This window comes from Chiloscyllium punctatum, chromosome 20 (genome assembly GCF_047496795.1).
Source record: "Chiloscyllium punctatum isolate Juve2018m chromosome 20, sChiPun1.3, whole genome shotgun sequence".
Taxonomy (NCBI): domain Eukaryota; kingdom Metazoa; phylum Chordata; class Chondrichthyes; order Orectolobiformes; family Hemiscylliidae; genus Chiloscyllium; species Chiloscyllium punctatum.
In genome coordinates, this window is record NC_092758.1 from 6,841,070 (window position 1) to 6,860,690 (window position 19,621).

The 19,621-nt window shown below is 39.8% G+C and overlaps 1 protein-coding gene across 1 annotated transcript in view; it reads left to right on the top strand.

Annotated features, from left to right (window-relative positions):
* The window catches only part of LOC140491842 (protein diaphanous homolog 1-like), a 342,842-nt gene that overhangs the window by 135,135 nt on the left and 188,086 nt on the right, over positions 1-19,621 (top strand). Inside the window, exons 13-15 of the mRNA XM_072590241.1 lie at positions 4,683-4,798; positions 4,998-5,062; positions 7,566-7,745. Of these exons, the coding sequence (XP_072446342.1) occupies positions 4,683-4,798; positions 4,998-5,062; positions 7,566-7,745 (361 nt within the window). The remainder of the gene's footprint in view (positions 1-4,682; positions 4,799-4,997; positions 5,063-7,565; positions 7,746-19,621) is intronic.

Genomic DNA, 19,621 nt, shown 5'->3' on the forward strand with positions numbered 1-19,621 from the left:
TCACATCCTCCTCCTGATGTTATTGCTCAGAAAAGGCTGCAAATCTCCAGCTGAGGTCTAATTATAGATTTATGCATGTTCAGCACCGTTTCCTTTCTTTTATGCTCTGAGCTTCTACTTAGAATGCCCAAGGTCACACATGCTTTTTTTGTCAGTTAACTTGTTTGGCCACCTTCAAAGATTTCTGTATGTTAACTCCCAGTTCTGTCTCTTCCTGCACCTGTTCTAAGAATGTGCCACTCAATTGCACTCTCCTTGCTCTTTCTTCCAGAATGTGCCCCTCCCCACTTCTTATTTCTCCACATTAACTGTCATCTGCCCAGCTCTCCAGTCTGTCTGTATCCTCTGTCTTATTTTGCAAGGAGTGTTCCTATGTGTACCATCTAATCTCTGGAGCTGGTTAATGTCATAGAGGGCAAGTCATGGATTCACTGGGAGTATGAGGATTTGTGAATCTGCTTGATTGCCTTGGGGAATTTGCCTGAGTTTTTTCTAAATGAAGCTGATTTTTTTTTTACTCCCTCAGGGATTCATTTGATTACAAGGTGGGCCATTTATATACGTGGCTGTACCAGATTCACTGCAAAAACTGCAACAAAAAATCCAATGGATGGTGCAAAATAGACATTATAGCAAGCAGCCAGCATTTTGTTCATTAAAGAAAGAACTGAATGTGACCTGATAGATATCTTTCACATAGGTAGTAAAGAAGATATCAAATTGCAGATCATGGAAACATCAGGCTATTTTAGATTGACTGACTGTGTGTTTGAGTCCATAATGTATTGTTCTAGGAAAGTAACCTGAATATATTGTATGAATTCATCCATCTGCCAGTCTAATTATCCTAATCTACACATTGATTAAAGCCACCCATAATAGATGTGCTGCCTTTTTTACATTCCTCATTATCTCCTTATTTATCCTCTGCCTCACAGCCTAGCTATTGTAAGGGCATAAATAGACTATGCCCAGCTTCACGTTATTTTGTATCTCCACCCATATGAAGCCTACTTCATCCAATCCAAAATCTATTCTTTATGCTGTACTTATTGCATCTCACACTAACAACGTTACCCCTTCAGACATTCCTCCCTATATGTCCTTTCGAAAAGTCAGATATCCCTGAATGATTAGTTCCTAGCTTTGATCATCTTGTAACAGTGTCTCTGTAATGGTTAGAAGATCATGCTCAATAATCTCTCTTTTGTGATGTTGATTCATTTATTTTCTGAGTACTATGCAAATTTAAGTGAAGAACTATTAATGTTGTCCTTTTTTCCCATTTCTTCCCCAATCCAATTTTTTTTGTTGTTGTTCATACTTGTTCAGTGTTTCCCTCCTTACCACACTTGGAAGGCATTGCCAGAATATTTGTCCTACAATGCCACCTTGTGCTTTGTCATCCTCTGTATACCCAACACCCAGCTGTCACCACCAATACCCCTAATTCCACCTTCCCAGGGCTTGGTCTGATATATCTTCACTCCATTCTTTCTGTAGCAAGTCCACCTTTTCTTGGAGATGGAAAACAAATATCATAAATTCAAAATAATCACCAATAAATTCATTTGAGAATTCTGAATAAATTTATTTTCCCACAGTGGAAGCTATGTGTGATTCACTACCATAAGAAGCAGTTGAGCTAAAATGAAAGGATAATGGTGAATTGCTGACAATTTTTGCGTTGAAGTTCTGGTGGAGATTTGAATGTAAAATCTCTGACTACGAAATGAGCCACAGCTGATCAGACTGGGGGAAGCAGGCATGAGGAATGGCAAGGTCTCTTGTTTCTGTGCTCTATATTCTTTGTAATTCCAGCTGGTCTATTACCAGCTATTGTGTGAATGTCTCGCATTGTAATGTGGATAATGATGTTCACCGTGATTCCATTCTAAACTTTGAGAAACCAAGCAGAGTGCTGCATTTATTACAGGAGAATCTTGATACCCAAAAGGCATAGGGTCCAGGTGTTTGATAGTGTAGGAGGCATGTTCAAATGTTTGTGGCTATTCTAAACAAAATACTGTTTGTGATTATGCTTCATCCAATCAGATGGCTGTGTCTAAAGGGGCCATTCCGTTAACAAATCGTTTAATTAGCCACCGTACAGCAAAGGGACTCTTTCGATGTATATGGATCTTAGACACTGGGAATAAGAATTTTGTATCATGTCAGATGTCATGTCTTCGTAGCAAAACCACGACTTTGTACATTGAATGTGGAACACAGGAACAGTCTTCAACAGGAGCAATTAGAGAACAGGGATAATTAAACAGAGCATGAAAGCATAATTCAGTCTTTGCTTTTGCGTTGTGCATTCAGTTCTTTTCTCTTTATATTATAGTTGTAATATGTCACACGCTCAGAACAAAAAAGTCAATGTAAATGTGTCATGATGTAATTATACCCACCAACCAGTGTTGACATTGTACTCTCTCTTTTGGATGGGAGTTTGTAATTACAGTATGACAGCAGTTTCCATTTATAAATGTAGACCTAGGAATTTGTAAAGTTTATTATAATTTTCAGAAATTCAGGCATAATGCGTATAATGTTTGTATGTTCTTGTTGCCTGTTTAAAAAATGACTTTGTTGCTGAGTGATAGGAGAAGCTGTTTCAGTTTCCATTAAACCATGCAGCTTATCCTATAAGTTGTGAATGTTCTATATGTTGCTGATGAGTATGTAACTGAACAGGTTTAATACAATCTTCTCTTTGTTGAAAATCCCTGCTGTTACAATTTTCAATGTGGGCCCCATAAACATGAAGGTAGCAAAGGTTTGATTGGCCATTCTGCTTGGCCTGTGAATTCATCATTCTTCTGAATGTTTATAGGTGCATGTGTCAACTTGGGTTCATCAATTAAGTTATTGACTTTTTTTAAGCAAGAGCTTGATGAAGAATATTAACATTTCCTTGTTCCTTGCTCCTGTAACTCCTGAAGGTGCTACTACATTCTTGGATGTGGTTCAGTGGGATTGGTGGGAGGATGAGTTTTTATTTTAATTCCCTCATGGGAAGTGGGCATTGCTGAATGGTGAGCATTTATTGCCATCCCTAGGTGCCTTTGGGAGGATGGTAGTGAGCTGTCTTCTTGAGCTACTGCAGTCCACATGTTGTATGTGTTAGCAAAAGTGCCTGAGCAGTGAAAATGCCTCAGCCAAGCTTCATTTTGCAGCCACGTTTGTTACACCCTGTTCAAGAACAACAACTCTGGTTGATACTTAAGTGTTTTACCTTTCATCCCAGTCTTCATTTGATAAAGAAAATAGAGTTTTAATTCTTTCATGGGATGTGGGTTTTGCTGAGTGAGCATTTGTTGCTCATCCCTCATTACCTTTTAAGCTGAGTAGCTTGCTGGGCCATGTTGAAGGACAGGGCAAGAGTTAGAGTCAACCTTGTTTCTGTGGATCTGGAGTTTGCATCTAAGCCAGACTAGATGAGGACAGCAGATTTCTTTCCCTAATAGACATCCAGTGATTTTTTGCAACAGTTATTTTCTACCCCATGATACTACCTTTCAATTCTGATTTTTAATTTAATCTAATTTTCACCAGTAGTTATGGTGAGATTCAAACATGTGGTCTGAGAGCATTGACCTGGACCTCTGTATCACTAGTCCAGTGACAGCACAATTATTCCACCATTCTTCCCAAGCCACGCATTGTCCTTTTCCACTATATTAAAGGCTGAAACCTGGCTTATAAAACTACAGGTCTTCTAACAGCTTGGCAGATTAGAATCTTTAAAAGCAGGATTTTCTGGATTTCTGTTGATAGTAGAGACGAATGTTTAGACATTTGTTGAAGTAGAGGACCGGAAGCTGCCATGCATGTTGCTGTTAACTCTCGGCCATGAGGCACTGACTAATGGAGAGGTCAAAAGGTTAACAATTAATGCTAGTAGTGGATCCTTTTCCTCCGTAATTCATTCGTTACCACCACTTAGTACTGCTGTATTCACTGTTTGTTTATTTTTGCAAGTTGGTAACAAAAGTCATTAGTAGTTCAGAGACAAAGAAGCAGAAATTGGCATTCCGTCCCCTAACCTTTTCTGGAAAATGGCTAATTTGAATAGGGGTTTGAAAGTGCATGTTTTTTAGTATTGCAGACTAAAAAGTGTAAAATGTTGCAAACCGAGGAAGAAAAACTTTGTATTTTTATAGCATTTTGGGAAATTCAGAAATTATGAAAAGTGCCTTATAACTAAGGTATTATGAACTGGTATCATTGTTATAACGTAGGAAATGCCACAACCAATTTGCACGCAGCAAGCTTTCACAAAGAAAGCTTTGAGTTAGTGACCTGATGATCTGTTTCATTGCTGTTGGTTAAGAGATAAATATTCAGCAGGCGGTCACAGAATGATGGGTAGCTGATGTTGAAATAGTACCACACAAGCTCAAACTGAGTGTCAGACATGGTCTGCATTTATGTCTCATCTGAACGGAGGTAGTTTCAACAATACAGCATTCCTTCAGTTCACAGTATAGAAGTTTCGGCCAAAATTCCGTTGTCAAATTTCACCCTGTGCTTGAACTTTCAGCCACTTGAGTGTGAGTGGTGTCATGGCTAATACCTTAACTAAACCAATGGTTGTCCAGATTTATTTCCTTTTTGTTTAAGTGTTGAACCTTGACAAGGAATGCTTTTCATTTTAAATGTACTTTTTTTTTCAGGCCACAGTATTACAAGCTTTTAGACGAATGTGTGTCTCAGGTAGTCCTACAGAAAAATGGAGCTGACCCAGACTTCAAATGTAGAAAAGTCTCTGTGGATGTGGAACATTTAATAGGTAAATGTACTTCCAATAGTCTTTCTGTGACTAATTTTGGCTGGATAATCACTTGTACACTGTATTGAGAGGCATACAATGAAATAAGATATTGTATAAGTGTAAAAATGTATTTCTTCTGTGCTTTGTTTCAATTCTGGAACAGCAAAGTCTTCGGATTAGAAGGGCCTGATAATCTTTTGATGGGTTTATTTTGCAGACAACATGATTGACAAAACCAAAGTGCAAATCAGCGAAACCAAAGCTGCAGAATTGGAAAAAAAGGTAAGTCAGCAAAAAAAGTTAATTTGCTTTTAAAGATATACATGGCGACTTTTGATAGACAGGTCTACTCAAAGCCAGCCACAGAGATGTCAAATGGTTTAGTTTTTAATAAAGTGCCTGTCAGAAAACTCAATGAGCTGACCACTGACAGTTGTATAAAAATGTTTCCATTTAACAATTTTGCAGAAAAAGGTTAATTGTAGCTGTGCTTAGGAAATAGCATACAGCATTGTTATTTTTAAGAAATTAATTTAGTTGCCAGTGCCAGCATAAATCTGACTGACCTCTGTAATTCCACTAGAAGATGATTCTGACCTACATCATTCCTACACTGTCCCTGAATTTTTGTTTTAATTCTGAAATTGGCTTTGAGTGCTGATGATTAATTTTTCTGAGTTTATTGTTTCCAAAGACTTCCCTCTGCCTGTAATGAACCAGCAGCATATAATTGCCTGTTTTTGAGTAAGGGTATAACATTTACAGTCCTTCAGTTTAAAAAAAAATATAAATTTGGAGTAGAAGTAAGTTATTCAGCCCCATCAAGTCTGCTCTGCCGTTTAATAAGGCCATTTACCTCTGATTACCTTTGATTCCCTTGACTAACAAACATTGAACTAACTCCTCCCTAACAAAAAATTGTGATGTCACTTTTGTCACCTTCTGAGGTAGACTGTTCGAAAGTTGCAACCCTATGAGAGAAAAAAAGATTTCCCTGGATTGTCCTAAAAGCGCAATCCCTGATTTTTAAAGTGTCCCCCAGTTCCGGAGTGTCCAAGAGGAAACTTCTTTTCCACATCAACCTTGTCAAGACTGTTCAGGAACTTTTGTCATTCAGTCAGGACACCACTCATTTTTCTATTCTCCAGTAGAAACCAGACGCACCTGTCCAACCTTACCTCCTGAGATGACGCCCTCTTTTAAGTTATCAACCTGTTAATTCTCCTTAATCCACACCCGTTTATTTATAGCCTTCCTTAAGTAAGAAGACCAAATCTGCACACACAATTTGAGATATGATCTAATCACTGCCCAGTTTAACTTTACTCTCATGATAAATTCCTCTCATCATAAAAGATGGTGTTCCATGAACCTTGATAATTACTTGCTATACTTGAATTGAATTAGTTGTCACGTGTACCAAGGCACAGTGAAAAGCTTTGTCTTGCGAGCAATACAGGCAGATCACAGAGTTAAGTAGCACAGATAAGTAAATAATAGGTAAACAGCGGCAAAAACAAAAACACAGGTACAGGTGAATGCTAAGAGTTTGAGATTCCATTCAGTACTCTAACAACAGTAGGGTCGAAACTGTTTCAAAACCGGCTGGTGCATGTGTACAGGCTTCTGTACCTTCTCCCTGATGGTAGAGGCTGCAGAAAAGTATTGCCAGGATGGGATGGATCTTTGAGAATGTTGGCGGCCTTTCCTTGACAGTAGGCCTGGTAGATGGATTCTACAGATGGGAAGTTGGCCTTTGTGATTGTCTGGGCTGAGTTCACCACTCTGTAACCGTCCCCGATCTTGAATGGTACAGTTGCCATACCAGGTAGTGATGCATCCGACAGAATGCTCTCGATGGCGCACCTATAAAAGTTGGCAAAGGTACTCGCTGTCATGCTGAATTTTCTCAACTTCTGGTAAACAAACGACTTGATGTTAGAATTCTCCTTGCTTTCACATTTCTCTAGGCATTGCTCCTTCCTAATCTGTCTCCAATCTCTTCCAACCGCATAGCCTTCCGTGATGTCTACGATTATCTAATTCTGACCCTGTGTGCATCTGTAATGGTTGCTGCACCATTGGTGGCCTTGCCTGCAGCTACTTAGACTTGCAGCTCTGGAATTCCAATGCAACATCTCACTGTCTTTTTACTTCACTTCCCTCCTTTAATATACTTCTTAAGATCTACCTGTTTGGCCAAGATTCTGGTCACTTGATGTAGTATCCTCTTCTATGACTTGCTGTTTCAATTTGTTTAATAACACTCCTGTGAAATGCCTTGGGAAATTAACAGTGCTAAAGATATGTCAGTCATTATGTTAACAGGTTTGGGTAATTGCTCATAAATCTTTTGTTCAATAGTGATCAGTTCCATATGCTGTCTGATGGTTATGTAGCTCCCCCACAAATTTGTCCTAATTCTCTTCCCATTCAGTGTGCCCATTCCATATAATTTTTCTTATTAATTTTTATAAACTGCAATGCGGATACAGAAGTTGATTTGAGTGATAGGAGCAGGAATAGGTCATTCAACACCCTCAAGCCTGCTATGCCATTCATAATCCTCCACAAAACTATTAACATTTCATCCCTTGAGCCACAGGCTATATCGACGTCTTCCTTGAAAAGTGATAATAATTTTGGTGTTAACCCCTTTCTATGGCACTGAATTCATTTTGTAGTTTCACCAAAGAGGTGCCGCAGATGTCATTGGTTGAGTGGCCTCCTGTGTTGTATAATGCTGTATTCTGCCTGTAATAAGTATTTTTTGGTTTTGAAACAGCTTGATTCGGAGTTGACCACTCGGCATGAACTACAAGTGGAAATAAGGAAGAAAGAAGCAGATTTTGAAGTGAAGCTCTCTGAACTTCAAACAAAGCAACAGGTGCTAGAGACGAGTAAAACAGAGGTGGAGATTGAAAATAAGAAACTGTTGAATGAAAATAGTCAACTAAAGGATGAGGTAATTCGTTCAAAATATTTATAACGCACGTTAACTCCCTGAAGTTGCAATCCCTCACCAGCTTTCCACATAAATATAGACAAGGTTGACGGGGTGATTTAATCAAGGTACTTAAAATGAGGAATTTAATAAGTTGGATACAGAGAAACGGGGGTGGGGGGGATGGTGGTAAGCAGCAATGTGATGTGCTACTCATCTTAGCCAGATCATATATGGGTGAAATCAAGAGGTAGTTTTTTTTTCATACGAAGTGTGATGGAAATTTAGTCCATTCTTTCTCCAATTGAAGATTTGAAGAATGACAGCAATATACACCTTTCCTGAGTATGAGTATCTGGACCATGAAGCAAAGACAGCTGAATGGACATCAGGGCACAGTGGTGATTTAGGTGGAGTGTGAAGGCAGACTCGTATTTGCTTTGAATGACAGGAAAGATCTGAGAAAGCTGACTGGCCACCTTCATTTTATATTTTACTGATTCAAATTGATCAATTAACTATTAATTAAGTGAATGAGAGGACACACAAATTAACATTTGTAATTTGTTCTTTCGTTAAAAAATAAGAACGAAACATCAAAAACAATGAGTTTCACAGCTGTTGATCAAAAAGTACAGTTCAGAACTGTATACTGACCAGCTCTGAATGGTAAAAGTCAACTGGCTTGGAAACAAGATCAACAATTTGTTTGACAGCCTTTATCATATCCAGTGTCTTTTTTTTGCTAAAGTCAAATAGAAAATATAACCTTGGTGAAGAAAATGCCCACTGGGTGCCCTATGCATTACTGTGCATTTCTTTCCTTGCCTAATTAATATTTTAGCCATGGCATTTTAAATTTAATCACGTGCATCCACGCTAAAGATGTTTGTTTGTCAAGGATATAACTACACTTTGCTTCCTGTCAGTTGTGTTACTGTCAAAGGTAGCCTGCTCAGCATTTTCTAATTGGGAATGGAGGTGGAAAATGATGATTATACCCAGCCAACTCCGCAGCATCTGTGGAGAGGACGTAAGTTCCAGTATAGGTCCGAATCTGCTATCAAAAACCTAATTTGGCTTTGAATGTAATTAAGACTAAAACTTTGCTGATCCCTGCACAGTTGCAGCCTCACCTATTGTCTGTTTCCAGCATGTCCATTCTTGCCAGGTTTTCACCATCTGCTGTCTTTTATTTCCTTTTTGTTAATTTTGTAACCTGAGTTCAGTTAGGAGTTAATGGCCATGGCTTGCCTGTTTCACAATGGCTGTCTCTATTTCTATTGGGGATTGAAAGTCCTGAGCATTTCTTCCAGTCTTCAAATAGCAGAAACTTGATCTCTCGAACACACTTCATTTTAATGATGTGGTAAATGTACAGACAGAGTAATAATAATCCACACATGGTAAAACTGCATTTGGAAGCTTGTGTTCCCACTTTACAGCTGACTAATATTTAGCCAGCCTGGGACAAAGGTACATTTTTCTGAACTTTTATTGAAATGCTGTCTATTAATAGTGTAGCGAAATTGCAGTCATCCACATTTCAAGTATATGTCTCAACCCCAAGTATAGAATTTTGTACTTAGTTTTTCATTCAGTCTGTCCGCGCATCTCCTGGCTATGAAGTACCCAGGAGAGATTCCTGATAATAGTTCTAGCCCATTTATTACCTCACCAGCAAATTAAAGTATATAATTTCTGCAAAGGGTAATGTGCTTTTCTTACTTTGCAATGTTTTCTGCCCCCAAGAGTTAGTTAAGGTTATCAGCTTGCAAAAGCAATCCTTCTTTTTAAATTTTTGATGCTGGAAATTTCTCCAGGTTTATAAAATAATTCCTTTCTTAGCATTGCTAATTTTTTCTCAGGTTTGAACTTGGAGTTACACCTTTAGTTTTCTGTATTGGTGAATTGCATTTTATAATCCGTTTTCTATTCAATATTTTATAGGTCAAATGGGGAAGGAAGAATAGGGAACAGCATGAGTTCAATTGTTCTACATTCTGTCACTAGAAGAGTGTTCTGAATGACCACTACCTGACCTTTCTAATTTTGTGGTCCTGACTCGAAATGATGAACAAAACATTAATGGAGTGAGTTAATTCAGCAGAGTGGATGTTTCTCCTCATGGGGGAATATAGAACCAGAGGACCCAGTTAAAAGATTGGTGGCCTGCCATTTTAAGGCAGAGATGAAGAAGAGGTTCTTCACTGACAATAGTCAGTGTTTGGAATTCTCTTACATGGAAAGCACTATAGGCTGAGTCATTCAACATATGCAAGACTGAGAGAGACAGATTTTTGATCAAGAAGGAGTTGAGGTTTAATAGAGGCAGTCAGGAAACAGAATTTAGTTATGACCACATTAGATGGTTGATCAGGCTCAAGAGGCCAGCTGGCCTTAACTCCACCCAACACGCCTCCCAAAAACACAATGTATTCCACTGCTCACCAGTTGGCCATATGTCATGGTTCACCTTGAATTCATTTTGAATCTGGTTTCTCTAACTCCTTTGAATTCTTTACTCCTTCTAAGGCAAATATTAAAAAGCCACCGTTGATACCTTTCTGATATGTTGGAGACCTGGTTTACAACTTCTGGCAACCAGCTGAATTGTTCAGTGGATTGCCTTTTGTGCAAGAAGGTGACAAGTAGCAACAGCAGCTGAATAAAAATTAGAAACAGATGCAAGTGGCACTAGTACTTTTTAGGTTCCAGTTCCATCACAGGATACTGTATTGTCATAGTTCTTACTTGTCTACAAGCTGGCATTTGGAAACATGCCTGATATTTTTAGATTTTAAAGCTCTGCCAAAACTTGGTGGCTTAGTGGTTAGCACTGCTGTCTCATAGTACCAGGGACCCGGGTTTGATTCCACCTTCGGGTGCCTGTCTGTGTGGAGTTTGCACATTCTCCCCATGTCGGCGTGGGTTTCCTCTGGATGCTCCAGTTTCCTCCCACTGTCCAAAGATGTGCAAGTTAGGTGGATTGGCAATGCTAAATTGCCATTGTATGTCCAGAGATGAACAAGGCAAAAGTGAGGACTGCTGATGCTGGAAATCAGAGTCTTGATTAAAATGGTGCTAGAAAAGCAAAGCAGGTCAGACAGCATCCGAGGAGCAGGAAAATCAATGTTTTGGACAAAAGCCCTTCATCAGGACTGAAGGCAGGGAGCCTCCAGGGTGGAGAGATAAATGGGAGGGCGGTGGGGCTGGGTCAAAGGTAGCAAAGAGTACAATAGGTGAATGAGGTTGAGGATGAAGGTGATAGGTCAGAGAGAAGTGGGGGGGGGGGAGGAAGGAAGATTGGCAGGTAGGATACGTCATGTACAAGCCAGGTGGATTAGCCATGCAAAATGCAGAGTTACAGGGATAGGATAAGGAGGTGGGTTTGAATAGGATGCTCTTCGGAGGATCGGTGTGGACTCAGTGGGCCGAATGACCAGCTTTCTGTACTGTAGGGATTCTTTTCAAGAGCGTTTTATGAGAAAATGTAGAAGTTAGAAATGTAGAATAATACAAAAGTAAATCTGTTGCATTAGTAGAAAGCTTTGTTAGGACTGTAGCTTTCACGAATTAACTTGTACGAAGTCTCAAGAGTTCTACCAAGTAGAGTGGCCTCTGAGTCCATAACCTGCCTTTGTGGATATTCATGAACCTGACCAATATGATAGCATTAATAGTTTGTGTAGATATTTAAGGAACTGAGTCGGTGCAGTCTTCTGTTCCACTCAGGTCTTTGGAAACCCACAAAATTCTGAAGTGAAGCTGCTCTGACAAAGCATTTTTCTGTCTCCTCCCCCTCCCAGCTCAATGGACTTCCATTCTTTACAGCCGAAAACTTCCTCATCTGCCTTGTGTGAGTTACTATTCCAAACTCCAAGCCTGGCACGGGTAGGGGGATTATCTCCCAGGAGTTTATGTATTGAATTAAAACATCCCATGTGCTGCTCTAAAGGATTGTCTTTTTTTCCACTGAACAGCTTCCTTTTCTGCAGCAAGAATGCTGCATCTGTTTCTACTGCTATTTCCTATTCTGTGCATGTGATCTTTTCTCTCACATCACTGAAGGGGGAAGCATAAATCTGCTGTGCATCGTGACCATTGTGAGCAATCTGTGTGGATTTAATATGATTAGTGAAGAAATGCTCTGATTTCAACGAGAACAGTTATATAGTATCCTACATTGAATCAAACTGACCAGGTTTTTTTTACTGTGTATTATTGGTGATTGACGGATACTATAATTTGTACTTCACTGCTGATGTTTTTGGAGCAGCTGATTCCTAATGTTGCAAAAGCTAAAAGAGATGGAACCAACACTATTATCCACTAAATGTTTACTTTAGCAGCTGTTCTATTCACTGATCAAGAACAGTGCTTTTTGTGTCTTTAGTACTGAATAAGTGCTACCAGAAATGTTTCAATGCATTTTTCTTTCTACTTCACAGTTTCAAACCCAATTCATTTCAAGGAACTGTTGGTTGGAGATGGACTTTTTTTTCAGGAATAGCAAGTTTACCTTTCTAATTACAAATGACTTTTAGTTTAGGTCATCTAATTCGAAATAAGATTGCTGTTTCATTCAAATTATTCATCGTACCATCGTTTTTAAAATTTGCAATTACTTTAAATAAACAGGAATAGGCCATATTTTAGGTATTCAAACTCTGAGCCCTGCAGTCTGAAAATTAGGAATTTTAAGGTGTCCCAGAATTTTTAATTTTAAACAATTATTATTTCATGAAGAAGCATATTGCAGTTTTGTCAGTGCACTTATTTTAGGAGCTTGACCAGGACTCTTAATCGAGTTAAAGTTGAAAAGATATCTTTTGAAAGAACCTGCTCGACAATTGTTTTCCTAATAAAGTTGAATTAATAAGTCTATTGTATCAGTAGTCTGAGTTCACGTCTAAGTCACGCTTCCAAGTTGTGTTCCTTCCCCTTTTCTCCACTGCTGTTAGAGACGTTTCCATATGCTGCACCTTTGACCTTTTCATTCCTGTTAAAATACTGCTTGCAGCTGAAATTCAGGGCAGCAAACACAGGACATCTGGCCAACTTTTGCAAATTAGTTATTATTGTACCATTGTAGCATCCAGCAAGCCTGCTACTTAGGGGTTGTAATAAACCAGGCAGTAATATGGAACCAGACTAGAGAAAAGAATGCCTTTGTGATTAGATTCCATCAACCTTCTGCTCAAACCCCATGCATTCCACCTAGCAACTCCGTTGGATGAAGATACCATTCTATCCATGTATTTGGACACGTTTGTTTCATCTGTTTTGCATTACAAGGCTACATGAAAATGCAGCCTTGGGGATGAATCTATGTAGTCTATTCCATTGTGCTAAGATTTGTAGACTTGTGGAAGAGATTATTTGAAAACTTGACTGCCCCATGATAATGAGCAATCATAAATAAATCTCTTCAGTTAGATCATTTGGAAACACTTGATGTTCAAATTAATGAGAAGATCCTAACTCTGATAACATGTTTTAATGTGACAAAGCTTCTGAAATAAAAAGATGATAGGCTTGATTGTGTTCCTGAGAATGTAAATGACTTGCATCTTCATTAAAATTCTCTCTTACCTGAGAGGAGAGATAAGCAGTATCTAGATAATATATTTTTAAAAAGCCTACATTTGAGTCTAATGTGGATAGTTAGGGTGATAAAGATGGCATTTGGCACGCTTGCCTTCATCAGTCTCCGAGCGTTGCGTATAGGAGTTGGGAAGTCACGTTATGGCCATGCAAGACATTGGTAAGGCCACATTCGGAGTACTGCATGCAATTCTGCAGGTCTTGCTATAGGGAGGAAGTTATTAAACTGGTAAGGGTGCAAAAAGATTTACAAGGATGACTGGAGGGTTTGAGTTATAAAAAGAGACTGGATAGGCTGGGATGCTATAGCCCTGGAGTGTCGGAAGCTGAGGGGTGACGTTATGGAAGTTTATAAAATCATGAGGGGTATAGATAAAGTGAATAACCAAGTTCATTGAATCAAAGAGTCGTACAGCATGGAGACAGGCCCTTTGGCCCAAACTGGGTGCATGCTGACCAAAATGTCTGTCCACGCTAACCCTATTTCCCTGCACTTGGCCCATATCCTTCTAATCCTTTACTGTCCATGTATTTGTCCAAATTACTTTTAAATGTTGCTAATCTACCCGCCTCAACCACTTCTGTTAGTAGCTCATTTCGTATGCATACTACCTTCTGTGTAAAAAAAAAAAGTTGCCCTTTTAGGATCCCTTTTATTCTTTCCCATAAACTGTTGCCCTCTAGTCCTTGATTCTCCACCTTGGGAAAAAGACTGAGTGCATTCACCCTATCCATGCTTCTTATGATCTTATGCACCTCTATAAGATCCCCCCTCAGTCTCCTATGCTCTAAAGTAAAAAGGCTTAGTTTGTCTAACCTCTCCCTATGACTCAGACCATTGAGTCCAGGCAACATCCTTTGTACTTTTTGTTTCTGCACTATTTCCAATTTAATAACATCCTTCCTATAACAAGGTGACCAAAACTGTACACAATACCTCAAGTGCAGCCTCACCAACATCCTGTAGAACTGCAATATAAGCTTCCAACCACTATGCTCTATGCCCTGCCTGATGAAGGCCAGTGTGCCAAAAGCCACCTTCACTGCCCTGTCTACCTGTGATCCACTTTCAGAGAACTGTGAACCTGAACTCCCAAGATGTCTGTGTTCCACGACACTCCTTCAGGCCCTACCATTCACTATGAAACTCCACTTTGATTTGACTTTACAAAACTTTATCTATATTAGGTTCATTTCTTGGCCCACTTCCCCAGCTGGTCAAGGTCCTGCTGCAATTTCTGATAACCTTCTTCGCTATCCACAGTATTGCCTATTTTAGTGTCATCAGCAAACTTACTAATCATGTCTTGTACATTCTCATCCAAATCATTGATACAGATAACAAACAGCAATGGGCCCAGCACTGACCCCTGAGGCACTGCACTAGTCACAGGCCTCCAATCCGACAAGCAACCTTCCACTGTTATCTACTGCTTTCCACCATCAAGCCAATTATGTATTCAATTTTCCAGATCCCTATAGATTTCATGCAATCTAACCTTCCAGAGTTGCCTACCATGTGGAACCTTATCACAAGCCTGACTGAAATCCATATCGACTGTTTAGCACCCTGCCCTCGTCAACCTTCATGGCCATAAGACATAGGAGAGGAAGTAAGGCCATTCGGCCCATCGAGTCCACTCCGCCATTCAATCATGGCTGATGGGCATTTCCACTCCACTTACCCGCATTCTCCCTGTAGCCCTTAATTCCTTGTGACATCAAGAATTTATCAATTTCTGCCTTGAAGACATTTAGCGTCCCAGCCTCCACTACACTCTGCGGCAATGAATTCCACAGGCCCACCACTCTCTGGCTGAAGAGATGTCTCCGCATTTCTGTTCTGAATTGACCCCCTCTAATTCTAAGGCTGTGTCACGGGTCCTAGTCTCCTCGCCTAACTGAAACCATTTCCTAGCGTCCACCCTCTCCAAGCCATGTATTATCTTGTACGTCTCTATTAAGTCTCCCCTTAATCTTCTAAACTCCAATGAATACAATCCCAGGATCCTCCGCCGTTCCTCATATGTTAGACCTACCATTCCAGGGATCATCCGTGTGAATCTCCGCTGGACACGCTCCAGTGCCAATATGTCCTTCCTGAGGTGTGGGGACCAAAACTGGACACAGTACTCCAAATGGGGCCTAACCAGAGCTTTATGAAGTCTCAGTAGCACATCGCTGCTTTTATATTCCAACCCTCTTGAGATAAGTGACAACATTGCATTCGCTTTCTTAATCACGGACTCAACCTGCATGTTTACCTTTAGAGAATCCTCAACTAGCACTCCGATCCCTTTGTACTTCATCATAGGACAGTAACAAATTTTTGAGGCATGATTTCCCACTCTCAAAGCAATGCTGACTACTCCTAATCAAGTCCTTTCTTTACCCAGGGTAGGGGAGTCCAAAACTGAAGTGTATAAATTTAAAGTGAAAGGGGAAAGATATAAAAGGGACATGAAAGCTGACGTTTTCACATTGGGTAATGTAGCTGCCAGAGGAAGTGGTAGAGGTGGGTACAGTTACAACATTTAAAAGACATTTGGACAGGTACATGGACAGGAACGGTTTTTAGGGAAATGGTCTAAGAGCCGTCAAATGGGACTGGTCAGTTTAGGAAACCTGATTGGGATGGGCAAGTTGGATGGAGGGGCCCATTTCTGTGCTGTATGACTCTAATGTTCTAGTTTTAGAAGATTTGTAGCTTAGGTTGAGGTTCTGGATGTAGGTTTGTTCGCTGAGCTGGAAGGTTCATTTTCAGATGTTTTGTCACCATACTCAGTAACATCTTCAGTGAGCCTCTGGACGAAGTATTGCTAATGTCTCCTGCTTTCTATCTATATGTTTGGGTTTCTTTGGGCTGGTGATGTCATTTCCTATTCTTTTTCTCTGTGGTAAATGGGGCCCAAGTCAGTGGGTTTGTTGATAGAGTACTGGTTGGAATGTCATGTTTCTAGACATTCTCGTGCGTGTCTCTGTTTAGCTTGTCCTAGGATGGATGTGTTGTCCCAGTGGAAGTGGTGCCCTTCCTTATCTGTATGTACGGATACTAGTGAGAGAGGGTCATGTTGTTTTGTGGATAGTTGATGTTCATGTATCCTTTATTCTCCAAAGGAACCTTGTCTTTGCCCCTTGTTTTTCAGGTCATGTAGAAACAAAATTAAAATTAATATAAAATGAGAACCAATTTGTATGAGTGAAAGGGGAGAGCAAACATCAAATTGAAAGAGGAATAAAGGTGAAAAGCAATCAGATTAATTGTTTGGCTTTGGTTTTAAAGGCCTTTGCATTGTGGGAGGGAGGATAAGTTCAGGAAGGAAGGAATTCTAAAATTCAGTGATTTGGTGAAGCTAAAATCCTTTAATCACAGCTCAATTTGTGGAAAGTAAAATCTTGATTTTCACAACAACGAAGAAGTCAGAAAGATGCATTCTTTGTAATTAAAAATAAACTTGCCAACAAACATATTCAGCTTTCCTCAGGTCTGAGGTCACCGGACCCAAAATGTGAACTTTGATTTCTCTTCACAGATGCTGCAAGACCTGCCGAGCTTTTCCAGCAACTTCTGTTCTTATCAGCTTTCATTTCTACCTGGTGCAAAGAGTTATTCCTTTCGGGGTGACATAAGCAGCAGTTGTCAATATAGGATATTACAAATGTAAGAAATTAAGATAGGAACAGGAGGAAACCATATACCTGTAAAAACTGTCCTGCTTTAGTCCAGTTGTGGCAGATCATTGACTTTAATGGCACTTTCCCCTGTCCACTCCCCGTATCTCTGTATTCCTGATTCTAATATATCAAATCATTTATGACTATCTATGAAGAAAAATCCAAAAATAGAAGTAACAAAGAAAATTTGAGGGCGGAGCGGTAGATGTGATCTATATGGCCTTTAGTAAGGCATTCAACAAGGTTCCCCATGGGAGACTGATTAGCAAGGTTAAATCTCATGGAATACAGGGAGAACTAGCCATTTGGATACAGGTCTGGCTCGAGGGTGGTGATGGAGGGTTGTTTTTCAGACTGGAGGCCTGTAACCAGTGGAGTGCCACAAGGATCGGTGCTGGGTCCTCCAATTTTTGTCATTTACAGAAATGATTTGGATGCGAGCATAAGAGGTACAGTTAGTAAGGTTGCAGATGACACCAAAATTGGAGGTGTAGTGGACAGCAAAGAGGGTTACCTCAGATTACAACAGGATATGGACCAGATGGGCCAATGGGCTGAGAAGTGGCAGATGGAGTTTAAGTCAGATAAATGTGAGGTGCTGCACTTTGGGAAAGCAAATCTTAGCAGGAATTATACACTTAATGGTAAGGTCCAAGGGAGTGTTGTTGAACAAAGAGACCTTGGAGTGGAGGTTCATAGCTCCTTGAAAGTGGAGTCGCAGGTAGATAGGATAGTGAAGAAGGAGTTTGGTATGTTTTCTTTTATTGGTCAGAGTATTGAGTACAGGAGTTAGGAGGGCATGTTGCGGCTGTACAGGACATTAGTTAGGCCACTGTTGGAATATTGCATGCAGCTCTGGTCTCCTTCCTATCGGAGAGATGTTGTGAAACTTGAAAGGGTTCAGAAAAGATTTACAAGGATGTTGCCAGGATTGGAGGATTTAAGCTACAGGACGAGGCTGGGACGGTTTTCCCTGGAGCGTAGGAGGCTGAGGGGTGACCTTAGAGGTTTACAAAGTTATGAGGGGCATGGATAGGGTAAATATGCAAAATCTTTTCCCTGGGGTTGCGGAGTCCAGAACTAGAGGGCATAGGTTTAGGGTGAGAGGGGAAAGATATAAAAGAAACCTACGAGGCAACCTTTTCACACAGAGGGTGGTATGGGTATGGAATGAGCTGCCAGAGGAAGTGGTGGAGGCTAGTACAATTGCAACATTTAAGGGGCAGTTGGATGGATATATGAATAGGAAGGGTTTGGAGGGATGTGGGCCGGGTGCTGGGAGGTGGGACTGGATTGGGTTGGGATATTTGGACGAGTTGGACTGAAGGGTCTGTTTCCATACTGTACATCTCTGACTCTATTCTCAGTCCTTTTTAAATAATGAAATTTCTCCTCATCTCCTCAATTTTAAATGATTACCACCTTGTGCTGAATCCGTATCCTTGTCTAGACTCCGCAGTCAGAAAATTGTTCTTGTGTCTAACTTATTCCACCTTTGTAAAATCATCTAGATTTCAATGAATTTAATATTGCAATGAAAGATTGTATATTTGGTATGTCCAAAAAAAAATTACATAAAATGCTGTAAAGTCTTCCAACGCCTTAATTGCCTTGACAAGCACTTGTTTCCTCCTTAATTATACCTTACAGACATGAGGGGTATGGTTGGTTGTAAATGAGATCATGCATTTTGGCATTAATATTAAACTAGTTCAACACGCATTCATTTTATGTGGTAGAAGTTTGATTTTGTATAAAATAATATGCTCATTCTGCATTAATTGCTGTGTGCCGTAAGTAAATTGAGACAGTTTATCCACAGGGAATCTCAAGGGACCTGTAGACCATTTTCCCCTCCGTGGTAAACTATATGTTGCAATGTCTTAAATTCTGCATCCATAGATGAGCAAAATCAATACTGTAATTATAATTATTTTTATACTTGTTAATCCTTTCGCATATTGCCCTTGTCCATTTTTACCAAATCTAAAGATCACAGCACAAAAAGGCAGCTACTATGGAGATTAAATTAACTCCTTTCCAGAACTCCACTTGGCTACATTAATCTTTATCTATCATTTTTCCTAACTCATCCAATCTGTCTATGTGTATATTGTAGATTCTTTAATTTTTCATCACAATATCTACACCCACCTGTTTTGTATCTTCAGCAAAGTTTTCCACATTATGTTCTGCTCCATTCTCCAAGCCATTAGCAGAGACCAGAAATAACTGAGACACTAGGACTGGCCCTTGTGGCATTCCCCAGTTGTATCTTTCTAATCTGAACAAGTCCCATTAAGACAGCAGTTTGTTTTCTATGTTAACCAATCCTCAGTCCATTACCCTTTGTACCATGAGATCCTATGTTGTGCAATAAACTTTTATGTAGCATTATGTATTATTGAATGCCTTCTGGACATCCAAAGGCAACACTTCCCTTTTATCAACTCTGCTTGTTACATCCTCAAGGAATTCTAGCAATTTTTCATACACAATTTCTATTTCACAAAACCATACTGACTGTTTGATTGCTTTAAATTTTTTTCGAATAATCTTGCTGTTCTTCCTTCGTAATGGACTTCAGCATTTTTCCAATGACAGATGTTCAGCTG